The 18,910-nt window shown below is 42.7% G+C and overlaps 8 protein-coding genes across 8 annotated transcripts; 4 read left to right on the forward strand and 4 right to left on the reverse strand.

Annotated features, from left to right (window-relative positions):
• Positions 1-439: 439 nt before the first annotated feature.
• Positions 440-2,165, reverse strand: EAF01_005906 (uncharacterized protein; the record flags this gene model as incomplete). Its single annotated transcript, XM_038914160.1, has 3 exons — positions 440-822; positions 876-2,038; positions 2,092-2,165. 3 exons carry the CDS (start codon positions 2,163-2,165, stop codon positions 440-442), a joined length of 1,620 nt encoding a protein of 539 aa, XP_038770609.1.
• A 1,099-nt stretch (positions 2,166-3,264) lies between these two features.
• On the forward strand, positions 3,265-3,941 carry EAF01_005907 (uncharacterized protein; the record flags this gene model as incomplete). Its single annotated transcript, XM_038914161.1, has 2 exons — positions 3,265-3,450; positions 3,571-3,941. The coding sequence occupies 2 exons, from the start codon at positions 3,265-3,267 to the stop codon at positions 3,628-3,630; spliced, it is 246 nt and encodes an 81-aa protein (XP_038770610.1). The 3' UTR covers positions 3,631-3,941.
• A 180-nt stretch (positions 3,942-4,121) lies between these two features.
• EAF01_005908 (uncharacterized protein) lies at positions 4,122-4,806 on the reverse strand (the record flags this gene model as incomplete). Its single annotated transcript, XM_038914162.1, has 2 exons — positions 4,122-4,394; positions 4,465-4,806. The coding sequence occupies 2 exons, from the start codon at positions 4,804-4,806 to the stop codon at positions 4,122-4,124; spliced, it is 615 nt and encodes a 204-aa protein (XP_038770611.1).
• Positions 4,807-5,102: 296 nt separating this feature from the next.
• On the forward strand, positions 5,103-5,721 carry EAF01_005909 (uncharacterized protein; the record flags this gene model as incomplete). Its single annotated transcript, XM_038914163.1, has 2 exons — positions 5,103-5,171; positions 5,227-5,721. The coding sequence occupies 2 exons, from the start codon at positions 5,103-5,105 to the stop codon at positions 5,719-5,721; spliced, it is 564 nt and encodes a 187-aa protein (XP_038770612.1).
• A 507-nt stretch (positions 5,722-6,228) lies between these two features.
• EAF01_005910 (uncharacterized protein) lies at positions 6,229-6,755 on the reverse strand (the record flags this gene model as incomplete). Its single annotated transcript, XM_038914164.1, has 3 exons — positions 6,229-6,339; positions 6,390-6,466; positions 6,524-6,755. 3 exons carry the CDS (start codon positions 6,753-6,755, stop codon positions 6,229-6,231), a joined length of 420 nt encoding a protein of 139 aa, XP_038770613.1.
• Positions 6,756-6,915: 160 nt separating this feature from the next.
• On the forward strand, positions 6,916-10,471 carry EAF01_005911 (uncharacterized protein). The gene is made up of 2 exons (XM_038914165.1): positions 6,916-7,060; positions 7,117-10,471. The coding sequence occupies exons 1-2, from the start codon at positions 6,989-6,991 to the stop codon at positions 10,417-10,419; spliced, it is 3,375 nt and encodes a 1,124-aa protein (XP_038770614.1). The 5' UTR covers positions 6,916-6,988; the 3' UTR covers positions 10,420-10,471.
• A 1,782-nt stretch (positions 10,472-12,253) lies between these two features.
• EAF01_005912 (uncharacterized protein) lies at positions 12,254-13,729 on the forward strand (the record flags this gene model as incomplete). The annotated part of the gene is made up of 1 exon (XM_038914166.1): positions 12,254-13,729. One exon carries the CDS (start codon positions 12,254-12,256, stop codon positions 13,727-13,729), a length of 1,476 nt encoding a protein of 491 aa, XP_038770615.1.
• A 1,121-nt stretch (positions 13,730-14,850) lies between these two features.
• EAF01_005913 (uncharacterized protein) lies at positions 14,851-16,320 on the reverse strand. The gene is made up of 3 exons (XM_038914167.1): positions 16,178-16,320; positions 15,194-16,122; positions 14,851-15,008 (listed from the first exon to the last, which is right to left on the reverse strand). The coding sequence occupies exons 1-2, from the start codon at positions 16,231-16,233 to the stop codon at positions 15,204-15,206; spliced, it is 975 nt and encodes a 324-aa protein (XP_038770616.1). The 5' UTR covers positions 16,234-16,320; the 3' UTR covers positions 14,851-15,008; positions 15,194-15,203.
• Between the last annotated feature and the right edge of the window lie 2,590 nt (positions 16,321-18,910).

Here is an 18,910-nt window from a genome sequence, read left to right on the forward strand (position 1 = left end):
AGTAACACATAGCCGAACAAAACGGCGCTGATAATCTTGAGCACGCGAAATATCTTGTTTGCTATAACTCCCCTCCCCATTTAATCCGCGAATATAATGTTTATCATTACCCCTTGCTTTTTGCTAAAATGTAACCTTGACAGCTTTCAAGTGGCTGATAAGACAAACGCAGTAATATTGGCTTGTTCTGGATGTCATGCTGACAATATCTTCCCTTTTGATTAGGGAATCGAGCAAGCTATCTGAAGTTCATGGACTGTGCATGTAATCCAGATGGAATTAATGGCAACGACTGAAAGCGGGATTAAGGCTTCTTGAGATGATTGCAAAATTTATTTGCATGAACATTATTGATAGATCTGCGCGTATCCAAGAAAACAATCTCAGAAGAGATAGTAATTAAGATATTATGGCGAGGAAATCGAAGGTGTAACCTGGTCTAGACTCGAGCGAAAGAGCTCATCTGCTGTTTCCCCATATTGAGTACGTCTGTCACTATTCGGTAGCCCTCAGGTAAACTTTCATCATTCTGCCTGCAGGTAACTCGAATTTCTTTAGTCCATCGATCGACCTCGAAAGACTCTCCATAGTATCTTGCATTTTCACAAATCGTTCCAGATTCATCCATCCCTGGTCTTTCGAGAGCCATTTTCCATATAGCGATTCTTGCAATCACACGGCTATCCCATGCACCCTCTCGCCGATGAGAAGAAAGTAGCAGTCTCAATGCTTCACCACGCAATGCCGGCGAATTGCGGCAGTACAATGCGACTTCGAATAATGGTATCGTGGTGCGAATGTCGAAATTAAAAGATGATTTGCCTGTGAAATCAGTGAGCATATCATGAAATACTACCAGGAAAGATAAAAAGTACTTCGCGAAATATATTTCTCATAGTCTATTATATCTCGCGTGTAAGAGACAATATACTGAAACGGCTCCAGGAGCTCGTCCGTGACCGATTGCGGTTCGTTGAGACTTGTGGCAAGCTTGATGATACTAATCAATATTCGCATCCTCAATGATTCTGGCCTTAGCACTGGATGTCCAGTAATATCAAGTTTGCAATCGGACATCCACGTAGATCGACGGAAGACATTATCCCATTGTCTTAATTGTGCTACATGATAGTCTCTTAGCTTGATGGCCGAGCGAGGGATTTTTCTTCTTGGCGTGAATCTATATTTGAACATCTCTATATAGAGATTGTTGGCTCTTGTGACGAGTATACTTCGAGTTTTGACTGCTTCCTCTACACTAGAGAAGAATTCTGGGATATAGATCTGCTCTTTTCCAAATATGGCTTGGCGATAAGAGAATTCAGATTCAAAGCCCATAGTGGAGTAGTTGACACTATCGAGACTCATTAAGACACTAACGAATCTGTGATCTAGGAGTTTTGAGGTCTCTTTCGTAAGCAATGATCGGGCACATTGCATATGAGAAGTTGCTAGATCTCGATTTCCATAGAAGCAATCAAAGTGGGCTAGTATGGTAGCGGCAATAAAGAGTGTTCTTGAACGTTCAGCTGTACTTCTTGTATCTGCTATGAAGTCTCTCGTTGACTGCAATGCTTTGCCGTACTGTTTAAGAGCGAACTGTTCATGATCTTGAATTTGTTGTGAGCTGGTAGTGTCAATCTGAAAGCTCCGCGTGAGAGCAGAAACAGCGACAATTCCATGACGGATACATGGCGTGGAAACGCTTTCCTGGAGAACGACTTCGGTCCAAAAGAATGACTCGATCGATCTAGCTGTACGTCGTGTTGTGTCCGCGATCATACCATATAGATCGGTAGAAGTCGCAGATGTAAAGTCTTGAAAGTATAGCCATTCTTGCTCACTGAGACTTAGGTAAGAGGGTTCATGATTCGGTAGAGTTGGTGGTGCCGGACGTATAGGAACTAGGCTTTGTCGAACAGTTTCTTTCTTTTTCGATGACATTGGTGCTTGTGTAGTATAACCACGACATCGAATCCCGGAATTAGAACATCGAAAACAAGCTGGTTTCCCTTCATCGCATTTGAGTCTTCGAAATCTAGGTGTATCAAGTCAACATTGTGCTCTAAAGAAAGTATTGATAGACCCTACTTGCAAGTTACGCAACCTGATCTGACTTTAGGCTTGGAAGCTCTTTTTCTGACATAATCTGACATTTCGGACATTGTCGATTGGAGACGGCGAATAAATAGTTCATGAAACTATAAATCTTGAAAAGCATGCGAGGACTGGTATAATATTTGAAGTTAAATGCCAATGTACCGAAGACTTCCCCTCGAACCCACTTTGAAATGGCTGAGGTCTGCGACTCAGACCGCAACGGTTGGCCGCTGACAGGGCTGGACATGGGAATAGGCAATCTTCTGGGGTCGTAACGAAAGGGCGTGCGATATATAGGTAATCATGCCAGGGTCATAAGTGGCGTACTGCATATCAGACAATACTTCGTAGTGAGATCAATATCAAGGGGGGATTAACCGGGCAAATGACGAATGAAAGAATAAGTTGAACTTCCTACCTTCAGGAAGCTCTCATCTCATCTATCTACGAAAGTTTCGATTGCTCATTCGGTAATGGTTGCACTTGCATGGTTTCCTTTTACCTACCAAGGATACGCTCAAAAGCTTGCCAGACTTGGATGACTTTGCACCAGCTGGTGTATATTCTGCATCTGAGCTATGTCGGTTTATAAGACCTATCCGACCCATTTCAGATCGGCGTCGATAACAAACTTTGACATCGAACTCTTTGGTGGGCATCAGATGAAGATTTGGCAGCAAGGCAAGTAAGAAATAACTAGCACAGCAATGTCTATAAAAAGGATGCCCAATAAGACGCAGAGAATTTGATGATATGAGGAACTTCGTGACATTGTAAAATCTGACCTTGCTTTGAAAGACACAGCCGCCCAAAGCATCTAGAACCCAGAGTGGCTTGAGCATTGGGCATTGTGTTGTATCATAAGATAGGTAACCTTTGTAATTCTAGTAGAAGCAGAAACCAACAGTTGAAAGTCTAAGCAATCCCGGTTAGTCGGAGACTAGCTAGAGCGTGGGCTTAATTTTTTAAAGTCCGAGCCCCCGAACGATTGATTACCTAATATTAATCCGATAAGTTAACCACCATTTTTCTCTTTGTCAATTTTATAATCCCCGCCATCATTACCTACACGTTGGAAACCCCTCAGAGAAAATTAATCCTACACATTCAAAAAACACACGAGCAACTCTACACTTTGGATATCATTGCAAAGCAAAAGAAAATATGGCCGAAAATATTTACGATGAAATCGAGATCGAGGATATGACTTATGATCCAGTCCTACAAATCTATCATTATCCATGTCCATGTGGCGATCGATTTGAAATCGGTATTGCTGATTTGAGAGATGGCGAAGACATTGGAGTCTGCCCAAGTTGTAGTTTGATGATAAAAGTTATTTTTGAGGTGGTAAGTTTCACTTCTTCGGACGGGTGATATTGCTCGAAGCCAATATGATAGATATTATATCATGGCTTCTCTTATGTGAAAGATATTCTTGAATTATGTGCTAATCCTTGTGCGACGTAGGATAATTTACCAAAGCCGGAAGGAGATCAAGGTGGCCCTCAGGTGACGATTGCGACTTGAGTAGGTTTGTGATCCGAGTCTATACACATCATGCATCGCCCCAAGAAAGGAAGTTTTGCTGGAAGCTAGGATGATTGAGGGATACGTGAAAGTGAGAATGGAAATACTTCCTAAAATATTATTCGCACCCAACGATGAGCGTCTAGTCCAGCGTCATTCTGCGAAGAATTACTACCGCAAGAATAGAACCAGATTGGATCAAGCCGAGGTCACAGGCAACAAGAAGTAAAGAGAGTTAGATTTCTTGGAGAAGCTGTATTGTGTCTATAATAAGCAGATAGTCAGAAATTTAGACTGTGTCCATTACCATTATGCAATGTCCAAATTAAAATGCCACTTCAACGTCTCATTGGTTCCGTATATTCATGATTCTCAAGTCGTAAAAATGCCACTGCCAGAAAACGCCAGGTTGATGTCCGATTTAGAGCCCACCATTTGCAAGAAATGTTCGCGAGATCCATCCGTAGATCTGTTTCCAATGCCTAAGGTAATCACTCATCTCCTGGAATATCAGGAGTGTATGAACTTGATAAATCGACGCCGACCTCATTCAACAGCAGTTCATTCAAAGACGATCCATCTCTCAAGTATATCCACTCCCCTGATCCTGTGCCTTCTTTTGAATCTTGACCCTCACTCGTGATTACGAAATCATAGCGCTTTGGTCCGGATGTAGGAGAAGAAAGCCAAATTTGTTTATTTGGTGGCTGCTTGTTGATGACATAGGTGCCGATGGGTGGAAATGAGAGTGTAAGAACTCCAGCCTATATAGAGATCTCAGTTAGTTCCGAGAAAGCACCTCATACAAGGCGTTGAGCCCAAGTAGAAACATACGCTGTATTCGACATCAACATCTTCCCTCTCCTCTTGTAACTCCTCTAACTTCTCAACCATCATATCCATATACTTATCCGATAACTCATTGTATTGTTCTTGGCTGAGCTCAGCAGCTTGTTTTGGTTCTGGATTGCTTTCCAGTATCTTGGGTTTAGGATCCTCAGATTCTGGGGACAACCCTTTGCCTACTTTGTTTGAAATTGTGATAGGGCGGAAGGTTTGGTAGACAACACCTGATCGAATGGTTGGAAATGCTCGACCGCGCACGAGGAAATTTCGAGAGGTGCCACATTGGCGGGGCGCACCGCGAAGAATCTTTGCGAGGAATGTGCGAGTCATTTTTATGTTTGAGCGGAATGATTTGTAGGACAGAAGAGGATGATACATGGAATGGTGTGTGGGTAAATACCTATTAATACTTCGTAGGGGTTCATAAACAGATCGGTCGCACAGAGCTCGATGGAATTAAGCTTTGAGCTAAGCTACCCCACGTTTATTCGCTTCATTGACATATCGGGATTTCTACACCACGGTCCTATCACCTGCATCGTGTTCAGCCTTTCTTTTGTCGGCTTTCAGCATAATTCTTAGCAAATATCAAACTCATTTGTTTCTTAGTATACTTGCACTCAAAGATGATCAACGCAGTTCTTGTCTTCAACAATGCTGGGCAACCACGGCTTACAAAATTCTACACACAACTAGTGAGTATCAGCCACTCGCCATCCTCCGAACAATCTTTACTAACAGCCCCAATAGGAAACATCAGTCCAACAGCGACTTATTTCAGAAATATTCACACTCGTCTCTAATCGTCCTGCGGGCTCTTGCAATTTCCTTCCGCTTCCGCCTCTTCTCGCCTCCTCCTCCACATCCAAAACAGACTCCTCTCCTCATAACGACATCCCTTCCCTGGTCACATATCGTCATTATGCGACACTATACTTCATCATTATTTCAACATCTACTGAATCCCCACTTGCTCTTATTGATCTGATACAAGTATATGTGGAGGCACTCGATCGCTTGTTTGAGAATGTATGCGAACTAGATTTGATTTTCAATTTTGAGACGCTGCATGCAGCTTTGAGCGAGATGATTGTAGGCGGTGTTGTTATTGAGACACAGTTAGAGAGAGTTGTGGAAGGGGTGAAGGCACAGGGAAAGGTAGCAAAGAGACCCTTGAATGAAGGAAGGGGCGGGGCATTAGGAGGTATGGGAATGGGCGGGAATTTTGCCTGGGCTACCCGGTGAAAGCTAGCGACTGTTTTGGTTACACCTACAACCAACCACAATAAGAGAACGCCCATCATTCGCAAGATCACAAGGTTGCAGAAGTACTTGATCGAAGGCTGCAGCGAGGAACACACTGGAGGGCAATTGTAGAGAGCATTCCAACACTCTCAACACCAAGTCGATTCGTCAGCTGGAATGACACAAGCCTCACATCTACTAGTTATGAGCACAAAAGAGCCCCAAATGTTGTCACCACATTGCTCTTTTGGTTACACATATAACATCACCAAGCTGTGCTCCCATCATATCATGATGATTCAAGGTTACATAAGAGTATTCTCGAGTAAACGAGATCTATGAAGGACTGAAGAGAGAGCAAGGATATCTTGAGGAAAGATTTCTGGTTCATGCATCATGTACACTTCCAGCCCATTAGTATTTAACGCCTCCACGCCGAGAAGACACTACTACAAATCATACAATATCAAGACGTTCTAACATAGCTTCGAAAATATGAACTGTGCTTCAGGTGCTATTCTTTGCTACAGGTGATACATCTTCGGCTTGATCTACACGTTTGTGGACTTGATCTTTCGACCACAGTGATCCTGTAAGTCCAAAAAACCATTCCCGAACCTACGATTCGTCAATATTTCATGTGTTTATTCAATGCATAGGTATCGTACTCCTTGAAATGGTGTCCCATCGTGAACCAAGTTGTCCTTATTCCAATCCGCGAAGAGTACTCCATATACTATCACAACTATTTCCCATATATCAGCATTCTGTAATCTGATGTACCCTCTCAAAGTCTACCCACATAGAATGGAACTCAGTTGTGCGACTTTAACACCTTTTGTCCATCTCGGTCTCGCCCACTTGAGCTTCGTTCTCCTTTTGTATCTTCGTTCAAGTCGGAATTGATGCTTTTGTGATAATTTTGAGAAGTCGGGAGGCCATAGTCTTTTCGCCTTATAAGGATTTGCATTCGGGTCGTACGGTAGCTCTAACCGGGTCTGCTGGGCAGCACGTCTAACAAGTGTGCGGAACATTCTTGTTGATGTAATGAATATAAAATCGATTCAAGCATCACTTGAAGCTGGACGAGACTGTAATTGTTATGGCCTTAGGCATCTATGCATAAACATCCCACCAGCCTGCAATTTCTCAGTTGGTGGGTGAACCGAACTTCAGTGCGGTCTCTCTGACTCAGTGAAACTTCTAAAGCAACAGCATATACTCTGCAGAGAGGATATTGAAAGGGTAAAATTCCAATATCGCAATCATGGCAGCTGTTGAAGCCACTGCGAAGGCTTTGGAGAATGCCACAATCTCCAAAACCAAGGAGTTGAAAGGCGTAAGTACCCCTCAATTGGTTGATATAAAATAGTTACTAACCACGAAACCTTTTAGACTGAGAAGAGAGACAAACTTATCGCAATCGAGAGGAAGTACCAAGCGCAATGGGAAAAGGATGGTGTCTTTCAACCAGATGCTCCTTCAACTTCCGAAGTTCCCCTCCACTCTGTCTCCGCCGCAGAGTTGCGCGAACAGCACCCTAAATTCTTTGGTACCATGGCATATCCTTACATGAACGGCACTCTTCACGCTGGTCACAGTTTCACCGTCAGTAAGATCGAGTTTACTGCAGGTTTTGCACGTATGCAAGGAAAGAGAACTCTGTTCCCTATGGGTTTTCATTTGACTGGTTTACCTATCAAAGCAGCCGCAGACAAGCTTGTTAAGGAGATCCAGCTTTTCGGAAAGAACTTTGAAAACTACAAGGAGGAAGAGGTTCTGGAAGAGAAGACAAATACCCCTACACCAGCCACCCATCACGAAGACGTCACTAAGTTCACCGCGAAAAAAGGGAAGGCTGCCGCAAAAGTTGTCAAGATGAAGTATCAATTCCAAATTATGGGGGCATTAGGCATTCCATTGGAAGACATCCACCAATTCGCAGATCCACATTACTGGGGTGCCTACTTTTCTCCTTTGTGTAAACGAGACCTTACGAATTTTGGAGCACGTATTGATTGGAGGAGATCGTTCGTTACAACTGACGCCAACCCATATTACGATGCTTTTGTTCGATGGCAGATGAATCGCCTCAAGGAGCTGAAGAAAATTAAGTTCGGAAAGAGATACACAATTTACTCACCAAAGGACGGACAACCATGCATGGACCACGATCGAAGTGACGGAGAGGGCGTTGGCCCACAAGATTATTTAGCCATGAAATTGAAGGTCTTGGAATGGTCATCAGAAGCCGAAGCTGCTATTAAGGACAAGGTCCCAGCGGATGCAGATATTTTCTTCGTACCCGCTACTCTTAGACCAGAGACGATGTATGGTCAAAACTGTTGTTTTGTCGGACCTAAGATTACGTATGGTGTTTTCAAAGTTTCAGAAAAGGAATACTTCGTAATTACCGATCGCGCGGCAAAAAATATGTCGTATCAAGATATTTTCACCGAAAATGGTAAAGTCGACAAGGTTGCAGAGATTGTTGGTTCAGCATGTGTTGGAACCTTAGTTAAAGCTCCTCTCTCTGTACACAAGGATGGTATCAGGATACTTCCTATGGAGTCAGTCCTTCCTACCAAAGGTACTGGAGTTGTCACATGTGTACCATCTGACAGTCCAGATGATTATGCGACTATTATGGATCTCGCGAAGAAGGCGGAGTATTATGGTATCAAAAAAGAATGGGCCGAATTAGAAATTATTTCTGTCATCAATACGCCTTCATTTGGGGATATGTGTGCGCCGTTCTTGGTGAAGAAGCTCAAGATTGCCTCACCAAAGGACAAGACAAAATTGGAAGAGGCAAAAGAGCTTGCTTACAAGGAGGGTTACTATCAAGGTATTATGACATTTGGAGAGTTCAAGGGAGAGAAGGTCGAAGTTGCCAAACCTAAGGTCAGAAAGCAAATTATCGATGCTGGTGAGGGCTTTGCATACTCAGAACCCGAGCGAAAGGTCACCAGTCGATCTGGAGATGATTGCTGTGTTGCATTAATGGATCAATGGTATCTTGACTATGGAGAGGACTCCTGGAGAAAGGAGGCCCTCGCACACGTTGATTCTGGTTTGAACACTTACTCGCAAGAGACCAAAAATGGATTTGAAGGTGTCCTCAACTGGCTCAATCAATGGGCCTGTGCTAGAACTTATGGTCTTGGATCGAAACTTCCCTGGGATCCTCATTTTTTGGTAGAAAGTTTGAGCGACAGTACCATTTATATGGCATACTACACCATTGCTCACTATCTTCACAACGATATCTTCGGTAAGACTCAAGGTCTTGCTGGAATCAAAGCAGAGCAGATGACAGACGAGATTTGGGATTATGTCTTTGCTCGTCGGAATATCAGCGATGAAATCTTGAACGAGAGCAAGATTCCAAAGGAGACTCTCGAGTCCATGAGAAGAGAATTCGAGTATTGGTATCCACTTGACCTTAGAGTATCAGGAAAAGATCTTATTCCTAACCATCTCACTTTCTTCCTTTACATTCATATTGCCATATTCCCTCCAGAGTACTGGCCAAAGGGTGTTCGCGCCAATGGCCACTTGCTCTTGAACGGAGAGAAGATGAGTAAATCTACTGGCAACTTCATGACATTATTTGACATGATCAACAAATATGGTGCAGATGCCAGTCGTATCGCGTTAGCTGATGCAGGAGATGGAGTTGCAGATGCCAATTTCGAGGAAGACGTTGCCGATAACAATGTTCTTCGTCTTTACACCCTTCGAGAATGGTGTGAAGACATGGTCAAGGATCAAAATAACCTTCGTACTGGAGAGAAGAATGATTTCCTTGATGCGCTCTTCGAGAACGAAATGAATGCTATTGTTCACGAATGCCGTCAACATTACGAAGCAACAGACTACAAACTTGCCCTCAAATTGGCTTTGTATGACTTCACAGGCGCTCGTGACTTCTACCGTGAAGCCAGCATCGCTGCCGGAATCAAGATGCATAGAGATCTCATCTTTCAATATATCGAGCTTCAAGCTCTTCTTCTCGCTGTCATTGCTCCTCATTGGTCTGAATATATCTGGCTCGAGGTCCTCCACAAACCCACTACCATTCAAAAGGCCCTTTACCCTGACGTTCCAGCTTCAATTCCAGCTCTCAGTGCTGCTCGCGAGTACGTCCGCTCTACATCTTCGAACATTACTTCTGCAGAAGCTGCTCAACAAAAGAAGAAGGCGAAAGGAAAGGACATCGGATACGATCTCAAGAAACCCAAGAAGCTTACTATTTTCTCTGCCGCTAAATTCCCTGTTTGGCAACAAAAGTATATCGATCTTGTTCGCGAGTCTTGGAACCCAGAGACAAAGACTGCCAATGACAAGGAACTGAATGGAAAGATTGCTAAGATGGGTGAAATGAAGAAGGCTATGCCTTTTGTACAAGTCTTAAAGAGGAGATTGCAAAGTGGTGAGGCCCCAGAGCAAGTGTTTGAGAGAAAGTTGGCCTTCGACGAGAAGACAATACTCAAGAACATGGTAGCTGGCCTTAAAAAGGCGGCTGGACTGTCGGTTATAGAATTGGTTATTGTAGATGGTGAGGAGGGCGCAAAGAAGGGTGTTATTGTCCCAGCTGAGGGTGGTGAGGAAAAGGAGTATGGTACTTTGCCAAACATGGCTGAGCAAGCAATTCCTGGCGGTCCAACCTTCTTATTCGAGAATGTTGAGGTTTAAACAGTAAATTAGATATCAAATTGAAAGTTTTAGGTAATTTAGATGTTTTAAGTGATTTAAATGTTCTAATGTTCTGATTATTAGGATTTGAGAAGGTCTACAGCTTCCAAGCCCTCAATGTTCTAGATTCTGTTGATTTGAAAGTTCAAATTCAGCTCATAATTCTAGATTTCAAATGTTCTAGGGAAGGAATTTGATTCTGAATTCATCGCCCAAAAATTGATCCGTACGAGAAAGATAATGTGGCTGATGACAACATCAAGCGCGCGAGCAAAATTTGGGGCTGTCTCTTTGTGTATTAAATTCAGCAATAAAAAACTCTGCACCGCTATAATAGACACAGTGCTCAACAATTGGTTTGAGAATATAGCTAAGTTTAGATCTGTGTGGAATGCGGATGTAGAATGAGTTGATTGTGATATGAAGAAATATCACATTCCGAATGCGTGGTCTGGAACGATGAGCGCGGTTTAGAGAGTGCTAAATGGTGAAATTTTGCGACACTACTATTTTCTTGTGGTTGCATCTAGATTATTCATGGAACTACTGGTATATGATTTGCATGATGTGGGTATTTATTCGATCGCGGTCATACGTTGGGTGGTTTTCGTGAATACTATCTCGCATAAATTCCGATTTCTCAACACTTTTGGTCTTTCTTATTTTCAACTATCTATTCTTTTTCTTTTTTTCAAATTACTTCTTGAGGTTTAATTCATAATCCTAATGTACTTAAAACGATCACTAAGCTACTGCCTACTCTAAATATATAGAAAACTAATTAAGAGCTGCTTAAAATAATGCCCCTTAGAGGAAGACACGAGTTGTTCTTTTACCGTTTCGTTGATTTGTTATTCTAAATTTCATGGTATCCAATCATTAAGAAATTTGCTGGATACTTCCAATTGCGATAAGCCAACGAAGGGAGTAGGTAGCCAAGAGGGAATCGTAGGAAGGTAGGAGGATATTTTGACGGGAGAAAGGGTGTAGGCGTATGGAGGGCGCGGGGATACGAAGTAAACTACAGAAATTCGCTCTTTACAGAGCAAAAGAAACAAAAATTTGCACACGTAAAAAGGCATAGCGAAATTTCATTGAAGACCCGAGAATTGCATGCGGCAATGCCCGAGTTCGGCATGCTGAGGAATGCGGGCGACTTAAGCGAGACTGGAAACATATCTGTCGGTCCGGAGTCTGCGAACAAAAGTTCCATCTTCGAACATCGAAAATCAGAGGTCTAGATTGCGATGAGTAATTATGATCCAAAAGATGTGATGAACACAAATATTGGAGGGTTTCTAGTCGGTTCAAGTGTGGATTTTCGGAAGCGGATATTCAAGAAATAAAGAAAGGGATTCATCTACTATCAAGCCAGAACAGACAGTCGATCCGACGATCTCAAGATGTTTCCATGAATAACTTTACTCCCTGTTTCCATGTCTGTTTTCGTAACCGATACATAATAAGCTAAAATCATAAAGTGCTTTGTTCGCGTACTGATATCTTACCATCCTCTACGTTTTCATGATGAGGTCTCTTCAGCCCTATTCCTAAACCGAGTTCACTCCCGCAGTCATGGACGTCATATACGTGCAAACGATACCAATATCTATAGATAGGACAATTTGCCCCCCTGAACTCCCGCTTGCGGTAATAATCGGATAAAGAAGCTCTCCAGAGAGGTAATCGTATATAACCATGACAATCATGTCTGAGCCAGGTTCTGATCTCGTGAAACTTTTCTCGTCAGATACCTTCGTTCTAAAGTCTAGAATTTCGATACCTCCTTCGTTCGAACTTTCAAATATCAAGCGTTTAGAACTACACTGTCAAAATGCGTTTTCATTACGCTATCGTAGCGGGTCTCGCCACCCTTTCGCTCGCGGCTCCGCAGGGTGGAATCCAAGATCAAGTTGATAGTGCCCTTGCTGAAATCAATGCCAATACCAATGGAAATGGAAATGGCAACGGAAATTCAAATGGCAATGCCAACGAGAATGGAAATAGCAATTCGAACAGCAATAGCAACACCAATGTCAATGAAAACACGAATGTGAATGTCAATGATAACGACAATCACAATGGACATCATAGTTCCAAACCCGTCAAGCCAACTTCTGAAAAACCACCACCAACTTCCCATAAACCTCCTCCAACCTCTCAGAGACCTTCCACAACGACCATCAGAAGCACCATCGATATCACTTCCACCATAACGATTCGTCCAACTAGTACCGTTCAACCCACCACTCGATCATCTTCTTCAACTGGCTCCTCAACCGGTACTATATCGGGTGTTACAACCAGCCGAACATCAACTTCCAGTACCAGCAGAAGTACCTCTGTGTCGTCTTCAAGTACTTCTAGTACTTCGAGAAGCTCTTCTTCTACTTCTTCTTCTATTTCTTCTTCTACTTCTTCTCCTACTTCTTCTTCCATCTCTTCCTTATCCTCGTCAGGCACTGGAACTGGCACCCGATCTGGTCTCACAACCAGTAGCACAAGCTCCCGAACCGGTAGTGGTACCGGTGGAAATTCCGGTATCGTCACCTCGACGACCCCCTCTCCACCCGTCACCACCGCTACCAATACCGGAAGCGGAACTGGCGGAAACTCCGGCATCGTTACTACACCCACAACCCCGATTGTGCCTCCTCCCCAAACAACAACCAATGTTATCCCACCCCCTCTCATCCCAACAACCAATGTTATTCCCCCTCCTCTCATCCCAACAACCAACGTGGTACCACCACCCAACACCAATACCGGCACTCAACAAGGCAGCGTCGTTCCCCCACCCAATACCAATACCGGTACTCAACAAGGCAGCGTCGTTCCCCCACCCAACACCAATTTCCCCGAAATCACCATCCTCCCCGTCCTCACCACAATCACCACTGTCAACCCACCCATCACAACCATCACCTCTATACCCATTATCCCCATTTTCCCCATCGTTCCTCTTACCATCTCCGCCAACAACAGAGTTCAAACCGTCCAGGGTGTCGAAATCACCGTCAACGGCGAAGCCACGGTTGTACCCGCCACAGAGGGTCCCGTCAATATCGTCTCCACAACCATTGTTTCGGGACTTACCCTCACGACTACCATTCCGGCTGGGGTCATTACCACTTTTACATCTGCCGGGCAAACATTCACGACCTTGGCTCCTGGAGGCGGACCCGCTGAAACTAGTGCGGGAGCTATTCTCGGACAGTTCACCGGTGGTGCTGAGAGAGTCAAGGCACTTGAAGGTGGTGCTGTTATCGGACTTGTTGGGTTTGCTGTTGGAGGATTATTGTTACTTTAAAGTTTTCATTTTTGGATGTTATTGATTTGATTTTTTGAATGATTTTTGCTGAGACTTTGCTTGGATTTGGTTTATTTTGGATTTTACCCTGTTTTGCGTTGATATCTTGAACTGGTATTGCTTGTGCCTGATGCTTTTTTCGCGAGAGTTTATACGAGGTGGTAATGGACGAGAGGGGAAAACAACGGATACCTTATGCGATGGAAAAGATCGTCATGATTAATATATACACGGCAAAACGATAATACATTAATGTTTAATTTAAATACATATGAAATTGGCATGTTATTACTATCTATCTGAGCGTGAGATGTCTATTCTTTGTGATGTAACTCCATCGCGAGGAAACGCTAAAATGTGCAAGATGTGTGTGGGGAAGCAGAGGGATCCTTCTACTGATTCGTTATTGGTAGTAGTATTATATACTGCATGCAGCATCCCGCCCATGAAGATATGCATCAAGATAAAGAAAGAAGATGCATAATTATGTGCATCCATTTTCCCATACTGTGGTATATGTAACACGCCCAAAATGATACCATATCAACATCAGCAAATCAGCAAAACTGAACATCAACTAATCATCACTCCATCTCTTGCTACTTACCTCTCGCTTGACTTTGACCCACTGTACCCACCCATAAACTTACTCTCCTCTCCCTTCACTCATCATCCGCAATTTTCCATTCGAATTCGGGTTCAGATTCAGACATGCAACAAAATCTGTTCCATACCCCATTTCCTCGCTCTTTCCCCCCACACTTTGCCTCTCATCCAATACCATACACCGCACAAACTCGGGCCCAGATTCAGACATGCAACAAATCTCTTAATCTCCCCTTTATCACCCGCACTTCTAAACTTCTTCCAACCCCATTCGCTAGTCAAAATTCATGAAGGAGTCTCATCGTACGACATGATGCTACTTCGCTTAGAAATCGTACGACTGCTGTTTGGTGGTAGTGAGACGCTTATTTTGTCTATTTCGCCACTTTCGCAGGGGGGGCAAGAGGAATAGACGAGGGTCATAAGGCGAAGATGCAGTACATTTGATAAGTAGGTGGGTGATAGAAACAAGGAGTATTTTATAAATGAGCAATTCAAGGGCGACATTCACGGTAGTTGAACATCATTCACAGAGATTGCAATATATAAAGGTAGCATATGAGTTTGTAAAGTATAATAATATTGAAGAACCAAGTCGGAACTAGGGAAGATTATGAGAAAAACGAAATTAACATACGCTGTGGAAGGCATTTTACCTGTTGGAGTACAAAATCTATTGAATATGTTAGCAACAATGCTTTGAAGTCTTTTCAAGAATATAATGATGAAATTAAGAGTAATCAGACAGCAGTTGGTACTTTTTTTGTCCACATAGAAGATTACAGAACAGGTCTGTGAATAAGGTATATCATCATATTACTCTCCATCCTCCAATAAAATAAAAATAAATATGCTTACCAAAATCGAATTATCCAAGCTTCCTCTTTTTGAAGAATGAATCCATGGTTCTTTGGGTGGAGTCATGTTTTAAGCTTCCTAATCCGCCTCGGGTTTTCTTGAGCCCTTTGAGATGATCCACATTATTAACAGATTTTATCATCAGTGACATGGTAACCTCGACCTTGTCAACAGCATGATTTAGTAGCTTCAGTATGTCTTCAACATTTGATTGATTATTCAAAGAAGAAATCTCGGAATGATCAATCTTGTTCTTTAGTAGCTCCACTGAGGTCTGAGCATTGAATTGTTCATCCGATACTGAAGGCACCGAACCAACTTTGAAAGGTGACACTTCTTGAACAGGCTTGATATCCAAATCCAAGTAGCCAGTATTGGACCAACCACCAAGATATTCTAGACCACGTTCGGGACGTGGAACATCAGGACCAATCGAGACATTCTTTGGATTGAATCGTTTCAAGATCACTCGCCAGAGATGATTTAAAATGATACCATGGGCCACAATGACAATGGTATGATCATTCATATTGATTTGATCGATGTTGAGAAGGTGCATCAGATGCTCATTGACAAATGTTTCCATCCGCTTCTTCATCGATTCCTTCGACTCGACATCTTTGAATCCTGGATCCATTCGGTGTGCCTCGGAATGGACTTCCTTGCCAGTTTTGTTTGGATCTTTTGAACGTTCATGAAATGGTTTCTTTTCATAGTGGCCAAAATCTTGTTCTCGAAGAAGCTCAAGCTTTGTCACTTCGAAAGAAGGGTCATTGTCCTGAGCAACACGAATAGCTTCGGCTGTCTTGACAGCTCGTTGAAGATCCGAAGAGAATATGCGGGAAACTTTCGAAGCTGCGAGGTGAGTGCCAAGTCGATTGGCTTGCAATGCGCCATGGTTCGTTAATGCAGAGTCTGTGACGCCGGCACTTGAAAAAGTTAGCCAAAGGAGATTGAAGTTGTTGCAAAGCGGAATAAGCTTACTATACGTTGGCAACATTATCGACGGTCTCGCCGTGCCGAATTAAAAGAAGCCTCATCCCGCCATGTGGGAGAAGAAACAAAGAATCATCAATGGAATTTTACCATTATTGTTGAATTGTAAGATTACAAAGTCGTGTGACTTAATGATTAATTATTCTGGAAGCAAAACCATTTTATGGTTGCGAAGAAAATATAAAATTTGATTTGCCGAGTCTGCTTAGTCATAATGCTAGTTTGCATCTTTACTTTAGGCCGAATTTGAGCCGATGACATGTCAACTGGATCTAGCTGTCTTGCGCTTGTCATCCTTCCTTAAAATATGCATTCATTATTTTACTATCATGAATCAGAAACATAGTTTCCTCCAATTGCACGTTCAGAGTATCTGATAGTTCGATTCTCTAATGCATGATGGTGTCACCATGTATTCCTTACCTCGAAGCTCAAGAAATCTACTCGGCGCTTGATAACACGTAAAGTTGACATTGAGATATCTGAAGCTAGGTTTGATATTGAATGGTCCCATTCCTCGCAAGCTTGAGAGTATAAAATGCCATTTCCAATAAATGAGCAGAACGTTGACAAAGTTAAACGATTCTCTCACGAGGTACAAACACTCTATACATGGTTGTAACTTTCCTTTTCTACCTTATGAGTTGGAAGTTAACTACCTATCTTCACTGTGTACACTCTCACAGTGATCAAAACAAGACTTCCGCACATTTTTATGGTACCAGGTCTCTTGATTTTCGAGGTACTGCCGATCTGTGATCTAAATCCACAACTCAGACCTGGGGAAGGAGCTATTGAATGTCGTGTTGTAAGGTAGCTCGATTCGGCTTTGGTCACCTTCGGGCCTTCCCCTCATCGGAGCAATATTTAATATAGGTAAAGAGAGCCAAACAGACAATTGTCTGCTTCCTCTAATCGCCATATCGACTTAACACCGCCAGAACATTAACTCCTTACGGGACAGAGCTCTAATCACCTCTTCACAATAACAATTGGTTTACCATCCTCCACCTCACAGCAACGCTACAATGGACTCGTTAGGCCAACGAAATGTACAAAACTTCTTTGAGGGTGCAGGACGTCTATTTGGGCTTTCGGTACTTTTCTATTTGGAGTACATGAAATACATGCTTCGAGAATTACGAGACAAGACATTTGAATCCGTTGATCTGTTACATCTGTTGCTCGCGTTCTTCACCTTAGGCATAAAATATTCGTCTTCTTTGACGGCTTCACACCGATGCTGGTGCGGATGACATCTTCCCTGATCCATAAAATCTGATAAGATCGCCCGACTCCTGTTGTGGACCCTTCGACCGTCAATTGTGACGTTGATCATATGCTCGTACATGGTATTTCAGATTTTGCACTTCTGTGTCCTCACCCTTGTTATCAATGAGGCCTGGGTTGGTAAAAGGGCCATGTGTAGCAATTTGTGCCTTACACCATCAGACAGCCTCCAAGGGGGTTCAGGCTACCGCGCGGTAAACGGTTCGTTTTATTCTATTGAGAGATAGTAAGCAATGAGCTCGGATTATGAGGCAAACATCTTCGGATATCATCAAAATCTATTCTAAGCATTGATGGCTTCATCAGCGATATTGAAGGTTGATAGTGAATGAATGGCCTTTAGCCTTGCTTGAGTTTATCGACTTACCTTTTTAGCGTCTGGATGAAGAATTGCTAGAGATTCGTCGGATGTCTGCTAAAATTTTCAGAATCTTAATATAAGAGTATTTGTTGTATTCTCTTGCACCAGCTTCATACACAGAACAGCCTCTCGAACAACCTCCGAGGAATTGGTTCACACCTCAGCGCCATGACTTGTATACTTTTGATCAGCAAAATGTTAGTAGTGTTACAAAGGGTTATTAAAATAGGTTAAATTCGTGCTTAGGACCTGTATTCAGTTCAGTACTTACATAGTCTTGTTTGGTTTCTTTGTTGCTGGTTGTTGCAAAAGTGTACTGTGGGTGGTCATAGATTATTCCGAAGGGACAAGATAGCTTTGCTCCTAATGGAATCGTTAACACCTTTCTTTGGCCATGCAACTTGCTGGATATAAGAATGTATCTTCACCATAAACCCTTCCTGTATTGTTCTTCACACTTCTGGATACCTTTCATATTGCCTTGACCGAGTTCGAAGAGCTTATCCAAAGTTTTCTATATATACCTTTATGCCAATAAGCAAAAAGTAGCATACACACGGGCCTTTTCAAAAGGGTGGTAATCTGGTTCTTCGGACGCCTCAGCCCACTTTTCCATCTTACAACAATATTCAATATCCAACAGAACTTACACAACTCCGCCACCACAACTCTAAATCACTTATTGTTAACTGCAAATCATTCCTCAGGATCTCTAATATCTTTCTACAAATTTTCGGGGGAAAATTCGAAGGCAAGTTGACCTTTTTATTGTAGTAGTTTTTCACCTTTTCGGTTCATTAGTTTTGTGGTTCTGCATTTTAGGGGAACGAAGTTCGCTTCATCAGCACTCGCCAATTTCACTTCATCGACTGAATGTAGTGACTTTCATCGGGATGTCATTAACGATGAACAATCTCTTTTTCACTTTTTATTTCTTTTTCATTATATATTATACTTGCCTATATGTATTTCGTACTTGCATTTAGTGTACGGTGTATTGGCGATGCTTCACACTGTACGACAACAACTACTTTTGATGATAGCAACCTTGTTGTCTTTCATCTTTAATA

This window comes from Botrytis porri (assembly GCF_014898465.1).
Source record: "Botrytis porri strain MUCL 3234 chromosome Unknown BPOR_007, whole genome shotgun sequence".
Lineage (NCBI taxonomy): Eukaryota > Fungi > Ascomycota > Leotiomycetes > Helotiales > Sclerotiniaceae > Botrytis > Botrytis porri.

What these genes read in the sequence shown, in the direction of transcription:
- EAF01_005911 (XM_038914165.1), top strand. Translation starts at nt 6,989, where the DNA reads ATGGCAGCTGTTGAAGCCACTGCGAAGGCTTTGGAGAATGCCACAATC. An exon ending in AAACCAAGGAGTTGAAAGGC is followed by an intron (nt 7,061 to 7,116) that starts GTAAGTACCCCT and finishes GAAACCTTTTAG; the next exon opens with ACTGAGAAGAGAGACAAACT.
- EAF01_005913 (XM_038914167.1), bottom strand. Translation starts at nt 16,233, where the DNA reads ATGAGGCTTCTTTTAATTCGGCACGGCGAGACCGTCGATAATGTTGCC. An exon ending in GATAATGTTGCCAACGTATA is followed by an intron (nt 16,123 to 16,177) that starts GTAAGCTTATTC and finishes AACTTTTTCAAG; the next exon opens with TGCCGGCGTCACAGACTCTG.